The sequence below is a fragment of the Lycium barbarum genome, chromosome 3, assembly GCF_019175385.1.
Source record: "Lycium barbarum isolate Lr01 chromosome 3, ASM1917538v2, whole genome shotgun sequence".
Taxonomy (NCBI): domain Eukaryota; kingdom Viridiplantae; phylum Streptophyta; class Magnoliopsida; order Solanales; family Solanaceae; genus Lycium; species Lycium barbarum.
In genome coordinates, this window is record NC_083339.1 from 109,200,835 (window position 1) to 109,219,212 (window position 18,378).

The 18,378-nt window shown below is 35.1% G+C and overlaps 1 protein-coding gene across 1 annotated transcript; it reads right to left on the reverse strand.

The window, feature by feature from the left end:
• Positions 1 to 10,324: 10,324 nt before the first annotated feature.
• LOC132631792 (alpha-L-fucosidase 1-like) lies at positions 10,325 to 15,007 on the reverse strand. The gene is made up of 3 exons (XM_060347492.1): positions 14,301 to 15,007; positions 13,211 to 13,447; positions 10,325 to 11,170 (listed from the first exon to the last, which is right to left on the reverse strand). Exons 1-3 carry the CDS (start codon positions 14,852 to 14,854, stop codon positions 10,480 to 10,482), a joined length of 1,482 nt encoding a protein of 493 aa, XP_060203475.1. The 5' UTR covers positions 14,855 to 15,007; the 3' UTR covers positions 10,325 to 10,479.
• Positions 15,008 to 18,378: the final 3,371 nt, after the last annotated feature.

Below are 18,378 nucleotides of genomic sequence, written 5' to 3' on the forward strand. Positions count from 1 at the left end.
CTCCAGGATTCATTCGAATTTGGTGGTATCTATTTTTTAAATTAATTTTAGAAAATATTTTAGAACCATGCAATTGGTCAAGCATATCATCTAGACCGGGAATAGGATGGCGATACTTTACCGTTATTTTATTGATGGCGCGACAATCCACACACATCCTCCAAGTACCATCTTTTTTTGGTACCAAGAGCACGGGAACAGAGCACGGACTCATACTTTCTCTCGCAAATCCCTTTTCAAGTAACTCTTCTACTTGTCTTTGTAGTTCCCTTGTTTCATCGGGATTGCTTCTATAAGCAGGCCTATTCGGCAGTTGAGATCCAGGCACAAAGTCAATTTAATGTTCTATTCCTCTCAAAGGAGGTAACCCCTTAGGGATATCCTCAGGAAAGACATCGTCAAAATCCTGCAAAAGTTTTGAAATAACACTAGGCAAAGAATGAGTTAAATCGTTAGTGTTAATCATAACTTCCCTATACGTAAGCAAGATGACGGGCAACCCCTCTTTTCTTGCAAGTAAAAACTCTTTGGATTTTGCAAGGCTCACTATTTTCTCACCCTTAGCCTCTTTCCTCTCACCAATTCTTTCTTTTTTATCACTCTTTCCCATGTTTTCTTTTCTCTCGTCGCTACCCTCTCTCTCCTCACGCCTCACTTGATTTTTTCCCTCTCTTTCTATTTTCTTACTCTCTTTTTTGAATCCCTCCCCATATTTCCCCATTGTTTCTTTCAATCGTTGTTGGTCTTCATACACTTGGGAAAGAGTTAAGGGTACAAGAATATACTTCTTCCCCTTATGTTCACGAGAGTACTTATTTCTCTTTCCACAATGGGAAGCATATCTATTATATTGCTAGGGTCGTCCCAATAAAATATGACAAACTTGCATTGGTACAACATCACAGAGACCTTCATCAGAATACTCCCCAATAGAAAACGAAATCATGCATTGTTTACTCACCTTGAGCTCTCCACATTCACTCAACCATTGGAGCTTGTAATTGGTCTATGATACGCTCAAATTACACCTATTAATGGTATAACGTGGACGTTGTCAAATATAGTAACCCAACAAGGTTAGGGTCGAATCCCGCATAGAACAATATGTAGGCAATTTAAGCAGATTAGGAATTATCACTAACAATAGCTAGACCGAACGCATCAATAGTGGGTTTTTTTTTATAAGGTTTTGATAAAATACGAAAATATAAATTCTAATCTAGAAAGCAAGTAAATTGATCAATGGCCACAAGTAAGGAATTAAGGAATCTATTAAGGAATTAAGGAATCTATTTCTCAAGTAACGATCCAATCTATTTCACGAATTATAAATAATAGCAAGTTTATTTTATTTAGCCTCGGATAATGACTCTATATTAACTTCTCCCGAAGATTAACTAGACAGCAAAATTGAAGATCCCTCAAGCAATTAGGAGCATTAAGAACACCCGAATATGGTTGCAAGTGGTATCGCCTATTCTTAGGTCAATTTCCATTAGATGAGGGTTAACGCCCCAAATTCATGTTAATTATTCTATCCCAACCCGGTTCTTCCTCTTCCGAGTTTCAAACAAAGTAAATGGGCGAGTCCTAGGGTTAGCTACTCCGTTGAGAAACGTTGAACAAGAATAATTAAAATAACAATAACTTACTTGATAAAAAATAATGTCGATCAATAAATAAGCACAACAAGAGTTTCAATCTCAATTGTCACCAAGAAATTCCCATAAACAAGGTTCAAATAAAAGAAAGAATATTTACGTAGGAACCCTAGCCTCCAAACTTTTTTTTTTTTTTGCCAAAGATAATTTTACAATATTCCCAGTTGGCTTTTAAATGAACTGGACTAGAAAAATCGTCAAAATCCAAGTTCTGCTCAGACTGGGCCTAAAGGCCTTCAGTGCGAATGCGCCACGTTGCAGCGCGAACGCGTGGATGACGTCAGCACCCCATGCTCTTCTTCAGCGCGAATGCGTGAGAAACTGGCGCGAACGCATAAAGTAATGGACACGCGTGGGCGCGAACACATGACATTCCCACGCGAACTCGCAGGCTAAATTTCCAGCAAAATTTCTAGAATCTCCAGTTCTTCCAGTGATCAACTCTTTTTCCTCTTTTTCGCTTGTTTTCCACACTTAGGCTTTAGGGACCTCGTATTACCTGAAACATAATAAAAATCACATAAAATCACATAGACTTGCTTAAAACAAGTAAAACTTATAGCCGAATAGCATCGATTGTGGCGTAAAATCACGCCACATCAGTGTCCACCACGTATATGCTCACCATGTTAGCACAACTACCATTGTCAATAATCATGTCACGACCCAATTTACGGCTCGTGCGGGCACCTACCTTATTCTCATCTAGTAGGCAAACCCTTCCCAACCAACCTTTTGTTGAAACTCGTTTTCAATGTAACAACTGATGAAAATGAACATTAAGTAAGAAACATAAATTTAGAAATTACAACTTCCCGGGACCTAGTCTAGACATGTACAAGAGCTTTTACGATGCAGAAGAGTGCACTTAAAATAAAATGACACAACTTCTGCCTTGGAATAAGATACACATAAGCTGTAGGGAGATGTATGCCACTTCCGCTATCAAAACTTCCACGCCGTAACCTGAAACATATCTACACCCCGAAAAGGATGTAGCAAGAGTAGCATCAGTACACCACACATACTGGTAAGCATCATAGGCCGACTAAGATTAGTTCACGCAATACGATATAGAATCGATCAGAATGAACATATAAGTACAGTCATAACACCTTTTCAAATCCTACCCATACTTAAACAGATCCGACATAACATACTCATATCCTTTTACCATTACCACATTAACGTAACAACAGGAAGTAAGGACTAATAGACAACAAACAGTTATATTCAAGACAGACCCCTAAACCAACTAACCCATAGCAATTAATAAAGAACAGACATCAAACATCCATACCCACCAATACTAAGTGGAACCACTAATCCTTACCTTTTTCCTCCATAATCTGATAGACTCGTAAATTGACAAATAGACATGACAGCACAACTCACATCACATGTTAGTCAATAATCACTTATCAATACAAGTAAAACTAAGCAAAAACAATACAACCAACGACAGTTTCTCAACCGTACTTCCAAACCTGAGCCATGCTAGATGGAATTACTCCAACACCATTTTTCCCCATTTGTCAACGGCGCCATGATGTTACACGTAAACACAACCGCCCAGAACTAGAATAACATCATCAAACAGGAACAACCATAAACCACTCACAGGGTTATGATAAGTCCAGACATCAACCAACCATAGGAATAATATGAGTCCAATGCAATGCAATGCAATACAATAATAATAATATCACATCCGTGTATATATATATATATATATATATATATATATATATATATATATATATATATATATATATATATATATATATATATATGCTAAATGGTAATGTTTTCCCAATTAGCCATGACCTGCAAGGGGACCCATGGTGTCCATGTACCACTCGCTCCGGAACTTACCTCGGATCACGAGCCCATAACTAGGCCACATCCTCACCCCCTGTCAAATGTGCCTTTCTATATGTATTATTTCTGTATCTCATCATAATATTCAACGTATTTCTAGTCTAACAATCAATATGGAATATGATTAGCCAACAATAACATGTCAAGATATACAAGGCATCAAGCCACAAGTCATATCAAGACTCAAGTAAATTAACTCATCAACATAGTGAATATGTAATCATCTTAATCAACCAAAAGAGTATATATGAACTCCTTCCTTCTTATAACACAACAATTACACCTCAGGTTTCAGTACAAAAAGTAATGGCGACAAGCCCACATAATTAATCAATCAATCAGTACCAACCTAGGAATTTCCAACTAGATTTCATGTCCGAAGACCTAATCATGCTTTCTCCCTTCAATTTTATACATATATACGACTCACTAATCAAAGTCTAACTCAAGTAAACCATAACCTACCTCAATGCCGAGCAGCTGTCACGAATGTCCATGGAATCTCCACTTTCCCATTTCCAACCGAAGGCTTTGACGGAGAAGTCTAGAAAATATCACGAAACCGAGAACGAGAGTCAAACTTAAGCATACATAGTAGTCTAGACTCCATAATTACTAGTCTTTATACTTCATAGGAAATAACCTTTACCTTCATGTTCCCAATTCAATAGGTCAAGACTTAATCCATTCTCTAAATATTGAAAGAATCATTATTCGTATTTTAGTTTATCATCCTAAAATAAGAATCTATGCGAAGTCTTTGAAAATACAAGATTTCTGGTCAAGATTACCCATTACACTTTTCTAGGGTGGAAACAATAATAAAGACCAATCTTTATTAATCCCACGAGATATAGCTTACAGAAGAAGAATTTTCTTTGAAGATAATAGCATGAAGAGTGTTTGAAGGTTACCTTTATCAAGCCTCTAAGTGTTCTATTCAGAAATCCTCCCAGGTGTCGGCCTAGATTAGGGTTTTGTGGAAAAGTGGGATCAAATCCCGAAATAAGGTTTTTCAACTGGGTCTGGTTCGCGTCGACCGCTGCAGCGGTCTGCTTGTTCACTGGGGCGGACTCACTGCGTCGGTTCCCCAACCGCTGGGGCGAAACGGCCCTACTAGACCCCACACTTTTAGTTCTATTCGACTCGACTATAGTTAAAATTGAACGTAAAATTTTCCCTGCGGACTAGTCATACCACAAATCAACTTGGTTCTCATACACGGGCTGTGAAAAGTCTAATAACGACCAGACAGGTCGTTATAAATCATAAAGTAAATTTTACCCTTTATCCCACATCGTGTATGAAAAATATTTTCTCTCTGTGCCTTATCAAGCTCTCCCATATTAATGTTCATAAGACGCCTAACTACCTCCAAAAAAGTTCCCTCAGCATGAGGATCCATATCTCTCTCTTCCTTACTCCTAACATCCTCTTCTTCTTCTTCTCCCTCACTTTTTTCACTGTCATATTCCCCATTATCTTTAATTAAGATAGTTCTTCTATTTGGACATTCAAGCGTCTTATGTCCCCTCCCCTGATATTTGTGACATTGTATCGCACTAGAAGGTGTAGAAGTTTTTGTGTTCAAAGTTTTACCTCCATATTTGGCCTCCCATTTACCTTTGCCCTTATCATCTTGTGCTCTAGGCGGAGTTTTCTCCTCATGTGTTGACCATGGCCTCCTTGGAGCTATAGTAGATCGATTTTTCCATAAGCTAACTTGTTGCTTACTTTTAATCTATTTTTCTACTTTTTCAGCCTACTCTACTAACTCATCTAAGTTTACATATTGTTGCAATTCTACTCTATCAGCTATTTCTCCATCTAACCCATTAAGAAACCTAGCCATAGTGGCTTCCTCTTCTTCATTACAATTTTCTCGGATCATAGCCATATCCATAGCCTTAAAATAATCATCCACAGAGTTAGAACCTTGTCTAAGAGTTTGAAGGTGTTTTTGCATATCTCTTTGGAAGTATGATAGCACAAAACGCTTCCTCATAACCCTCCTCATCTCATCCCATGTCGCAACAGGCGGTTCTCCATTATCTAGTTTGTCTCTGCTAAATTTCTTCCACCAACTAACAGCATAGTCAGAAAATTCAACCACAACAAGTTTAACCTTCTTACCTTCAGAGTAGTTATGACAGTCAAAGATGGCGTCCACCTTTCTCTCCCAATCAAGGTACAAGTCTGGATCTCTTGTTCCTTTGAAAGTAGGGATCTTCATCTTAAATCTACTAAGATTGTCATTCTCAGCCCTAGCTCGTGGTGCCCTTTTTTCGTTCCTCCTTTGGTAAGCTTCCTCAAATTCGTCCTCATTGTCTCTAAAATGATCCTCACCTTGTTGGAATTGAGGACGTCGAACAGCTTGTCTCCTAACCTGAGGAATCGAATGTTGTTGGATTCTCCTCACATCGGCTATGTTCACCGGATTAGGTGGATTTTGTGCTGCCTTTAATGCTTCAAGTCGGGCGGTAATCATTCTGAGCATCTCGACTAAGTTGTTGTTTTGAGTGCCTGTTTCACTCTCATTTCCTGCCTGTTTCACTCTCCTTTCCTGTTGGAGACATCTCGAAGTAAATATTAAAGAACAAATATATCTCAATTTGGCTTTTTTCCTCAATTGATCTCACCCTCTCTTGCCTTTTTCCACTCAAATTACTACCTTTGGTTGGTTCCTTTAGGATTTATATATAAACCCTACTAGTAACAATCCTTTAGAAGTAAGATGTAGAGAAAAAAAAATTACCACTCCCAGACGAATTGGGTTTGGTGAGACAAGAAAAAGACCAATTTGTATGAAAAGAAAAAAAAATTCCCAAATTTCCCCTCTTCTTGGTTTTCCTTCTTGATGTTAGAAAAACAAAAAACACAATAAATATGGAGTTTCTTAATTTGCAAGATTTTTTATTTTTTTTGCTGCAATTTAGCTTTACTATTTTAAGCTACTAAAAACAAGATTTTTTTTAAAATTTGTTTTTGCTACGAAACTCCCAAGATTATCAAGAACGGAACCTTGATAGCACCGCTCCGATACCACTTGATAAGAATCGGGTTACTTGAATAAAACAAGATTATAATGCGGAAGAGAAAATACGAAGATTAAAGACAAGAATGTAAAGATAGGCGAAATTCGAGAATAAAATCCCTAAATTTCAAGATTAAGTGATAAGAACCCTAATTGATCGTAGTATTCAAAATTAGCGGATTAAAACTAATTATGATACTAATAGAGTCAATTCAAGAACTTATATCAAAAGGTGATCTAGACCTCTACTTCGAAGGAATTAGAGACAATAACTAGTATAAGACTAATTACCTTCTTTAATTTACGAATAAGAACCAAAGATATCAAATAAGAATTAATCTTACCTCTTAAAAGAATCGTTCTTATAAGGTTGCAAGATAAATCCAAAATAGCCACACACAAAGGTGTAAAGAAAGAAACTCTCAATAATAATAATAATATTTTTCTCATGAAAATAACAAAATCCACCCCTCTTTATAGGGGAAACTTATCCCAAATAGAATGAGATTAGAATCTACTTTTATGAAAATAATTAAATACTAAAACCTAACTAGGAAACTTTAAACTAGGAAAGCATATAAATAATTCTAAACTTATTCCTAAAGAAATAAGGAAAAGTTGCCTAACTTTAGGCACTTCATACGTGTGCTTTTGCTGCCCATTTTTGTCCAGAATTTCAGCCCTTTTATGGGCTTGATTTTCAGCTCACTGGGGCTTCATGCATTCTTCCTCCTCTTGGACTTGAATCATAAATATGTGTAGCACTTAGCCCTTTCTTCTCCATAATTCTTGAACTCGTTTTTGGGCTTTTCTTCCATGATAAGTATCTTCTTGATTTCCAATTGAAGCCCAGCAACCTTCGCTTGCATTTGCTAGCTTGTGACCTTGAAGTCGATCTTTTAGGGCTCCTATAGCGTCATCCTTGACCATGGAGCTATCATATCTTGAAAGCCGAAAGGCTTGAAACTTCAATATTTGAGGTTATGAGGTGGACATTATGTTGTGTGACTAATTCTTTTCAACACCAAATTCTCCTTCAAGTTTTTTCCTTTTTGTACAACATAATTATCCAAAAATTAACTTTTGTTTTGAACTAATTCTTCACACAGTGCAGTTTATGACCATTTCTTATCGTTTATCAATATCATATTATGCACAAAGATTATTAGCAATGGAAAACAGAGTTGGTAATATTTGAAGCTTCCGGCTGCAAGGTGGATTCTTTATTTAGTATTAAATTATAATGTTCTGTTTTTACGCCTTAAATTTGTTGAATTTCATTGCTATCACTTTTTTTCCTAATTGTTGCCTTTGGACTAAGATTTTATGCATTTTATGTGCTTTTTTTATGTGCATACAATAGTTTATTAGTACGATATTTACCGCGAGTAACAGAAGAAGGTAAATGAAACGTGAAGAAATATTACTATCAAAATGGCTTAATCATTTCAAGAAATTTGGGGACGACTTAAAGACAATTAAAGATAAAGAGATATTATCACCGGATAGTGTTGAAGCAGCCAAGGAGTGGACCAAACTTCTTGCAAGTCAAGAAAGTCTTCAATTTTTTATTAAGTGATTAGTTATAATTTTTCTTTCAAATAGACATTATTCACTCTGAAAATGCTTGTGAAAGTTATCTAATAACAATATATTCAAACCCTAGGTTAATGAAAAAAGTTAATGTTCTATTGAATTACTATTTAAAAGTTTGAAATTAAGTTTGTATATCACTCTATATGATGATATGAACTTACAACGTTAGATATGTATTCATTATTATATTTTGATTTATAGAAAATTAAGGTTGGTTAAGGGAAGTGGTCTGGGGCTAACGACCACGTGCTATGTTCTTATGTCCTTTTTTTCTTTTCTTTTTGTATATCATTTTTATGCTTATTAGAATGTTAGTTCACATTTATATTGTAAAGTTTTCTTTTCTCGGTAGAAATACATGTACTAAACTAAATGTGGACATTAATGTGTATATCTTTATTTACTAATTATCTACCGTATTCCTTTTAAATATATTTTTCATAATTAAAAAAACATAATTATAAGAGAAATATATTTTATAACCGCGCGAAGCGCGAGCCTTTTCACTAGTGTTATATACATATGGGGAGTTGCACCTTTTGCGAGCTGTCCCACAATTTCATTCTTTTCTTCCTGTTCCACTTCCCTTAGGGGTCGTTTGGTAGGAGGATAAGTTATCCCATGTAGATGGGATTGGGTGGGATAAGATGGGATTACTAATCCCACCCTTTATGTGAGATTACTAATTCCACCTTTTATCCCATCTACATGGGATTGGATGAGATATCAAAAAAGTTATCCCACCAACCAAACATAGGATTAATTTCAATCCCATTAGATTTATAATCCAGCCCATCCTATCCCTCCTACCAAACGACCCCTTAGTGGACAATTATGCAAAGTATTTGATTGATTTCTTATCGATTTCCAACCAACTTTGCAAATAAATGACTTACTACGATCAAATCAAATGATTTAATTTTGAATTACAAATTAAGCTAAGAATATAATGTATATCACATATAACAATACTACAAAAGTTAAAGTGATATGTACCGTTAATGTTGTATTTATTCTTTTAGTACAAACATTGTGTGTAAGTAAATCTTTTTGGGTGAAAATGCATGAGTATATCTCTATGTTTTGATGATTGAAACTTCAATTTCAAGAAAGAAAAAAGAAGAATCTTATCTCGAGAAACTGAGTACTAGTAATTAATTATATATGATGAACTTATCACTTTTGTTCTTTGTTTCACTTTTTGAATGGGAAATTGTGTTAGAGATAGCTATCGAGTTGTCTTGTACCGAGTACATGATTGATCACTACAATGATAAAGGAACAGCCATTAATCGTGACTTCCCAAGTTGGTGCATGCATGGTGGTCGCCCACCAGTAACTGCATTTTGGACACATTGGCTATTTGTTGGTAAAAGCAACTGAATATTTGCATTTATGAATTCAATTTTTTTCAATATATAGGGGAATAACAATGGGTATGATATGCGTAAGATGTAAATAGGCAACTTGATGGTTTTGAACCACCTTGATCTCTGCAATTGGGTCACTAAATAAGTGACAGAAGATCAAATGGCCCACCAAGAATCAGGGTGGTATGTAATTAGACTCGATTCATCCGTGTTCGCCTTAGATAAATTTGCTAAAGAAACAAAGTGCTATCTATCAAAGAGTTTATATTCTAAGACTTAATTTAGAGATTTTTAATTAAGGTGAAGGAATTTCAACACTCCCCCCCCCCCCCCCCCCCCCCCCCCGACAATATCTTTGGTGGTTAAAAGTATTAAAAATTCAATCCTCTTTCTATCCGTACTCGCAGTGAAACTAAAATTGTAAGTCTCACCTTACTCTATTCACTTTTTTTTTTTCCCTTAAAAAAAATTAAAAGCAGTCGCCTTAAACATGGCGAGAAGAATTTCAATTATTATATTATCTGTTAAGTTTATATTTTAATTAGAAGTATAATTATTAGAGTATTTTTTCAAAATAAAATTACCACATAATGTATAGGTGCGATGGGTGCAATTTCGACACTGATTACCCTTCCACAGGTCACACAAAAAACATCAAGTGGTGTAGTTTAAACGCCCTACGCGAATAAATTCTAACCTGAAACGATTTAGTTAGCAAGGCCTTTTGATTAGTCCGCCGTATCATACATTCATACTAGGTCAGCTGCATATGCAAACCGTGCTAGAAATAGCAACTTCAACACTTTATTCTGCATTTATCACATCTTGTGTTTCTAATTTATATGAATCTACACTGAGACAAGAATTAGGCAAAGATATAATTAAGCCCACATGGAGATCGATCAGCAGAAAGTGCTACACTAAGTGGACCATCATATCATGTGGCTACCTGCTGCCCATTTGGATTCCAAAACGGATCAAAATGGAGACCAACTGATGAAATCAAAGGGGTTCCCCTTGATCCAATTATCTTGATCCTCACACTATAAGCATTATTCACCATCCTTTTTTCTAGTCTGTGAAGCTTCTTGTATCCTATTGTGGTTCCATTTGCAATTTTCATCCCATCTACATAAATTTCATGCCTTTTGACCCTTTGTCCTAGCCCAATTGCTTCTTGAATCCTTACCACGTTAAACCTCAACGGCTTACTCTTCGTTTTGAACTCAATCCAATGGTCGTCTTTATCATCTCTTGGAGCCCAATACGTCCACAAATGGTCATTGTCTAGCACGTTTTCGGGTCCAAAACCTAGATGTTTACCTCCCCTCTGACTACTTGCTTTTATCGAACACTTGGTGGCCAGATTGGTGGAGAATATTGTGTCAATTGCATTTCTAAATTCTTTTAATCTTTGTACATCGCTGTCGGATATTAATCCTTGCGTATTAGGAGGCACGTTAAGTAGCAATACGCAATTTCGCCCGATGGAATTGTAGTAAATTTCGAGCAAGTCACTTAGGTTCTTTGGTGCTTGTGATTTATGCCAAAACCATCCTTCTCGAATGGATACATCACATTCTGGTGGTAGCCAATCTGTCCCCTTTGGGTCTCCGGTGTTGAGATAACTGCATTATTGAAATCAACAAAGAAAGCATTTAGGACAACATCAAGAGTTCAAATTATGTTTGTGATACAAATTTCATTTTCAGTCTGTTTAAAAAGAGTGTGACACAGTTCTATATTTTGAAATAACTTAGTATATACTTTTTACTTTTTCATTTTATCCTTAATGACATAATTTTATTGCCACACAAATTGATGTTGTAATATATTTATGACCACAAATTTCAAAAATCTTTCTTTATTTATTAAATGTTAGCACCAGTGAAACAAGCTCACATAAAATGAAATTAAACGTCTATATCCACAGCTTTTCTAATGGCTATAGATGAATGCCGAAGAAAAAAAGGAAAAAAACTAACGAAGTAAAGTGGAAGAAATATTGAATTGATGAAAAATAGGTAACTCTTTGTTCTAACGCCATTGTTTCCTTGTTCCACTTGTGTTCTAGGAGTCAAGAATGTCCGAACCCAGCTCCTCTTCAGTACTTCATCCATCCATTTTGTCCAGTACATTGCTAGTTTTATGACAGCTGTCCATTTAATGATCCAAGGGTCACTATTAATTTAATTAAAATAACCCCTTAAACCATGGTTAAGACCTAATTACTTACAGATGATTACCAACTACCGAAAAATATTGCTAGAGATTTATTTTAGATTGGAAAGAGATTATCTTACCATGATTAGAATTCACTCAAGAGATCAGAAACAATGATAAATTTACTTCTCTGTCGTTCTTTGTTGGCAACCAAAAAGGAAAAATAAACTCATTTCATGGACTTTTTAAAAAACTTTTGTCATGGTTTAAGCCTCCAAAAATGGCTAAACATCCCTCCTCTTCCCCCTCCCCAAATTACAAGCAATTTGAAATATTATATCAAGATTAGCGCATCCTGCTCGGTGGTATTGGACCACTTCAACGGCATTGTACCAGCCGGCATAGACCATGACAAAAGTTCAATTAAAAATTTTTAAGAGCTGTACCAGTGATCAAGAATTTTTAAGAGATGTACCAATTAAGACCGTGTACCAATTAAGAGTTAAGACTATGTACCAGTTAAGATGATAAATATATGAAAACGTGAGTTCAAGAATATTACTGAAACAATCTATGAAAACAATATTTAGCCTCCGTGAGGTTGTGAGTTGGGGAGGGGAAAGAGGGATGTTTAGCTATTTTTGGAGGCTTAAACCATGACAAAAGTCTTTAAAAAGTCCATGAAATGAGTTTATTTTTCCTTTTTGGTTGCCAACAAAGAAAGACAGAGAAGTAAGTTTATCAATGTTTCTCCCTTGAGTGAATTATAATTAAGATAATCTCTTTTCAATCTAAATAAACCTCTAGCAATATTTTTGGGTAGTTGATAATCATCCGTAAGTATTGGATCTTAACCATGGGTTAAGGGGTTATTTTAATTAACTTAATAGCGACCCTTGGATCATTAAAAGGACAGGTGTCATAAAACTAGCAATGTACTGGACAAAATGGATGAAGTAATGGAGAGGAGCGGGTTCAGAATGTCCCACCAAATGCCTGGACGTGAAAGGCACTATCTCACATAATTGACATGTAACTTCTTGCTTTTCATACAATGGTCGGTTAATGTAACCAACTTAGAGCCTGTTTGGATGGACTTATGCCTATAAGTTGTTTGCAGCTTTTAAGCTAAAAAAAATAAGTTGGGTAGTCTAACTTATTTTTTTTGGCTTATAAGCTGTTTTCAACTTATAAGTTGTTTTCAACTTATAAGCTGTTTTAGATAAGCTAAGTCAAATGGGCCCAATTATTTTTTTGAGCTTATTTTAAGCACAAAATGACTTTAAGCTGGCCAGCCAAACACTCAAAAAAACTGAAAACAGCTCATAAGCCAATCCAAACGGGCTCTTAGTACTGTTTTCTAGTGACGTCTTTTCCTTTAACCAAAAATCGAATTTCATTCCTGTGGGCACACTATATGCTTAATGAGTAAAGTTATACAGCTAGCACAAACAATATTAAGGACAATAATTGTATTTAGGTTGGGAAAAATAAAGGTTACGTACTCAACGTTACTAGCGCCAATGGACAACAATGTTCGGTTGATAGTGGACCAACTTGTGCTTCCGGCGGATCCGTTCTCATTTCCGACCCATCTGATCCCTGGTCCGGCATCGGAAAATATGTTGATTGCGCTCTGTAATTCCTTCACCATTGCGAACCAATCGTCGAAGTAGTACGTCATGTTTGGTGCGTTCGAACCCTTTGCTCCATCAAACCATATCTCTTTAACATCTCCATATCTTTCAAACATTAAAAAGAAAAAGTTCAGTTCCAGTATTTTTGTGTAACATGTAAAATTTAGAATTGAAAATGACCTTTAAAGAGCACCAATAAGAATGTGGGACGAAGTCCTGAGAAGGGAGAAACTCCTATTAAAAGTACTTCTCCTTTGACGTGCTTTCATAGAACGAGTCTGAATTAATTAGTTGGATCAATGAATTTTGCATATTGAATAATTTAAGAACTTAACTTCAAATCTTAAAGTACAACAAAGGAGTGGGAAAAAAGAGGTACATTTACACAGTGTACCTATTAGCTAAAAAATTTACATTAAAATGCTTATTTCAAAAAATATTACACTCCATACCAATAAAAAAAAAATTACTCCCTCCGTACCAAAAAGATTGTCTTAGTTTGACATGACACAAAGTTTAAGAAACAAAGGAAGACTTTTGAAATGTGGTCCAAAACAAGCCTTAGATATTTGTATAGCTGTAAATCATCTCATAAATTTAAATTGTTTTTAAATATAGAAAGGTGTCAATCTTTTTGGGACAGAATAAACTGAAAAGGAAAATAATCTTTTTGGGACGGAGGGAGTGTAATATATCTATGTACGTTGTAGTCCTCGGAGATGTACAATTCTCATGTTACAATATGGCATACAATAGCGTGATTCAACTATTGTTACTGTTGTGCGCCATTAAGGTATACAAATGTGAATTGTATATCTCTAAGGTATACCGCGTATATAACTGTAGCGGTATAAACTTTTAAGGGGACAATTTTGTAAACAGGTACAGGAGAGTAGATATTTTATTACGACTAGGTAATCATAAAAATAAAAATAAAAACATAAAGATTAAGCCTTACTTATCGAGAAGTTCTTGTAGTTGGGCCAAATAGTGTTCATTGTACTCCTTAGTTAGGCCATATCTCTTATCATGGCGATCCCACGGAGAAAGGTACAAACCAACGTCCACGCCACGAGCCTTAGCCGCATTAACAAATTCTCGGACAACATCACCTTGGCCATTCTTCCAAGGACTTCTTATAACTGAATGATCTGTGTATTTAGAAGGCCATAAACAGAAACCATCGTGGTGTTTAGCAGTGAGTATCACAAGTGACACTCCTGCTTTAACCGCCGTGTCAACCCATTGGTTGGCATCTAGGCTGGTCGGGTTGAATATAGCAGGATTTTCATGGCCGGTGCCCCATTCGCTATCCGTGAACGTGTTGACACCAAAATGAAGGAACATAATGAGCTCTCTTTGTTGCCATTTTAGTTGAGCGTAATTTGGTAATGGTAGAATTGGCAATGGGGGTGGTGTTATTTTGTCTTCTTGGCTAGGAATGATCAATTGCAATAAGGTGATAAAAAATGAGATGATTAGACATGACAAAGAACTATAAGGCTTAGCCATGGAAGTTTTTTTTTTTCAATGTTGATAATTATGGTCACATAATATTTCAGTTGTGTGATAAATATGGAGAAGCTAGCTAGAGAATCATGAATAAGTGCCAAAGTGGGGACCTTTTTCCTTTTTTTCTTCTTGCGTAGTGTATGTACCATATATGTCATAAGGAGATTCCTTATCGTAGATGGCAAGAATAAATTAAAAAGGTATCCAGGCCGGCTGGAGGGGGAAGCAACTAAAGCAATTCCTTTAGCCCCCCCCCCCCCCCCCCCCCTCCCCCCCAAAAAAAATGAAGGCCCCAATTTTTTTTATTTTATATATTCATTATATATTATAAAACTTATGAATAAAAGAGATTATATTTTATACTTCTTTTCTTGAAATGTAATAGAGGTTATTGAAATAAATAGTTTCAATTTTATACTCTTTCCGTCCCCATTTATCTGATATTCTTTTCTTTTTAGTTAGCAAAATGAATGACGTCTTTTCATATTTGATAAAAATCTAATTTTATAATTTTCGTTCTACCCTTTATGAGATGTTATAGCTACAAAATTTCTATGGCGTGTTTTAAAACAAAAGATTTTTTAAAAAAATCTTTCTTTTTCTCTTATACTTCGGGTTCAGTCAAACACATTCACATAAATTAGGAAGTAATAAACATTATGCAATATAAAAGTGAACAAACTCATGACGACTTTGAAAATTTTAAGAAGATGAAGTCTCTTCTAGAATTGATTATTTCTTATTAATAGTGGATTAAACAATTTTTTTTACTTCAAAATAGACTTGAATTGTTTTAAATGTATGGAGTTGTTTGACATCTACTCAGTGATACAAAATTGAAATTATTAGATTATGAGAAGTTATAAAAATATTATTGTAACCATCTATATATGTTTGTTATACAAATATTTATTTAAATTATAGTGAATAGAGCTACTAAATATTTGTAATAGTGGAAGCTAGCATGTAACTGAGTGAATAATCAAAATAGATAGACTTCACAAAAAAAAAAAAAGAATTAGAATAAATATATACAAATTTTATTAGGTAAATTTAAGGCTTCTTATAGAGGTTTGACTTTAGGCCACAGTTGAGCCCCCGGAAGGTATCGAGAAAAGATGAGAAATCTTGAGAAAGGTTTTGTTTGGTTGTTAAAAAAGGAAGTTAAAGGTGATGTAAATGAAATTGGTTTCTTACTTTTCTGCCTTTTTGGACCCTTTCACGGGTTGGCCTCCCAGTGTCTGCAGCATTGGACCTAAGTAATGGACACATTTCGCTGTTTCCTTCCCAAGGAAAGAGTAAAAGTGTACATTATTATTCAGAAAGGAACAAGCACCTATTATACCTATCCATTTACATGTGGCCGATAATGAAAACCGTTTTGCTTAATGCCATTAATTTCTACATTAGTGAACAAGTACATTATGAACTTGAAATACAATGTCTTAATGGTAACCACTTGAAATCAAAAGGTTTTGCCCTTTCTGTTTTATTTAATTTCTTAAGGTCATATATAAAAGGTTTAATCTATTTTTCTTACATAATGTGCAATATTTTAGCTTTTTCTTTTTCACAGAAGTTTAGTAGAATTATTTAATTAACATTTTGAGACAGTTGCAACAGAATTCATCCTTCAAAGGAAACCAGCTGGACGAGAATCACTCGATATCCCTATCACCCGCTAGCGAAAATCACGTTTCCTTAAGGATCCCAACAACTTTCCTGTTGATTTTTTTTTTCTTTTTTCATCCGGTGTCGATATTCGCATTGGAGTCCCAACTATTCAGAAGTTGCGCCGCTTAAGTCCATTTAAGGGGGAAGCTCCCTAACTTTTTTCATGCTTAGGACTCGAACCCAAAATCTTTAATTAAAGATGAACGGGATCATATCCATCCCATCACAACTATTGATTCTTTCGTTGATTTCACACTCAACAAGTGGTTTTATCTTTTACTTCCTCAGTCCATTTTTATTTGTTCATATTTGACTTGGCACACCTCCTAAGGAGTACTCCCTTTGTCCCAAATTATGTGATACAATTCAGATTTCGAGAGTCAAACTTCTTTATTTTGACTGTCAATTCAGACATACAATATTTATTTTTTAATTTTTTTTTACATATTTAGAAACTATTTAAAAAGTATTATAAGTTACAATAATTAACAATTTACAATATTTAATGGACATACGAATAAATCGCGGTCAAATATTTTTTGTTTGACTCTCGAAATCCGAACTATATCACATAAATTGGGATAGAGAGACTAATTAATAAAATGATAAGCTTACTATATCACCCTCTGAATATACAATAAATTTAATGTTTTGGGAAATGATTCTAGTTAATAATAAAGATAAATTAAATTAGGAATTAAGTGGTAAATTATCTCTTGATTTTTCAAACTGGAGAGTAAAATTGAACATCAATTTTTAGTATGGTGGCCCAGTAAAAATGGGAGTTAATTTCCTAGATGGCCACCCAAGTTTACGGGATTCTCTATAACTATCACTTTTGTTTATTTTAGGACTGTAAAATCACTGAACTATCACTATTTTGCTCAAAATATACTAAATACCTTAAAAGACACATTCTCCCTTAGATGACATGTCATATCGTTAAAGCTCATTATTTTAATAATAAACATATTTAACTCATTATATCTATTTAACCAAATTCATATTTTATACTCGATATAACATGATCTGATTAAAATAGCTATCTAATAAACCATTAACTAGAATTTATTCCAAAAACTAAAGCAGTTAAATAAAGCTATTGCCGTCTAAAAGCATAATTCTAGCAAAAAATACCTATGGTAATCAGAAGTTGGTAATGACCTGCGTCGTTTCGGATGCAACTGGAGATCTGAAAGCAAACTCCCCTGCAACCAATGTTTAAAATGTGATATAAAGATAATGCCCTCCAAGTGAAGGCTATCCTCATATGAGTGCACTCGATGACTCTCCCTAGTCATGTTAGGGCTTTTGCCTTGTTTTACCATATTTGAGTTTACTTTTTTCTTAAAGGAAAATCAAAGTATGATCATTATTTGTTTTACTTTTTCTAGAAGTAAAATATAAATCTCTTCCATATTTGGCTATTTCTTGTCTTGGAGGAAACGTTTTGGACATCTATAAATTGAAGACATAATCCTCAAAACACAAAGTATATCCACAATAGTCATTAAAGAGTTTTGCTTATTGAGAGATTATTCTCTCTATAGTATAATTTTTTTTTTTTGATATTCGTTTCTCATATGTAGGTCAATTGAAACAGTGTTTTAAAAGGCAGTTTTGGGACTCGCCTCGAGGCTCGCTCCGGAGAGGGGCACTGTCCTCGGGGCTCACGTGTGGGGCTTAGTTCTATGAGGCTTACGCCCTAAGCGCCTGACTGTACGCCCTAAACACGCCTAACGCCCAATGCTTGAGGCTCGCCTAACAGTTCTTACAAAACTTATGTGTCAAATTTCCTAATTAACACTGTTGACCCTCATAATACTTTAATAAATGAATGATACTTAATA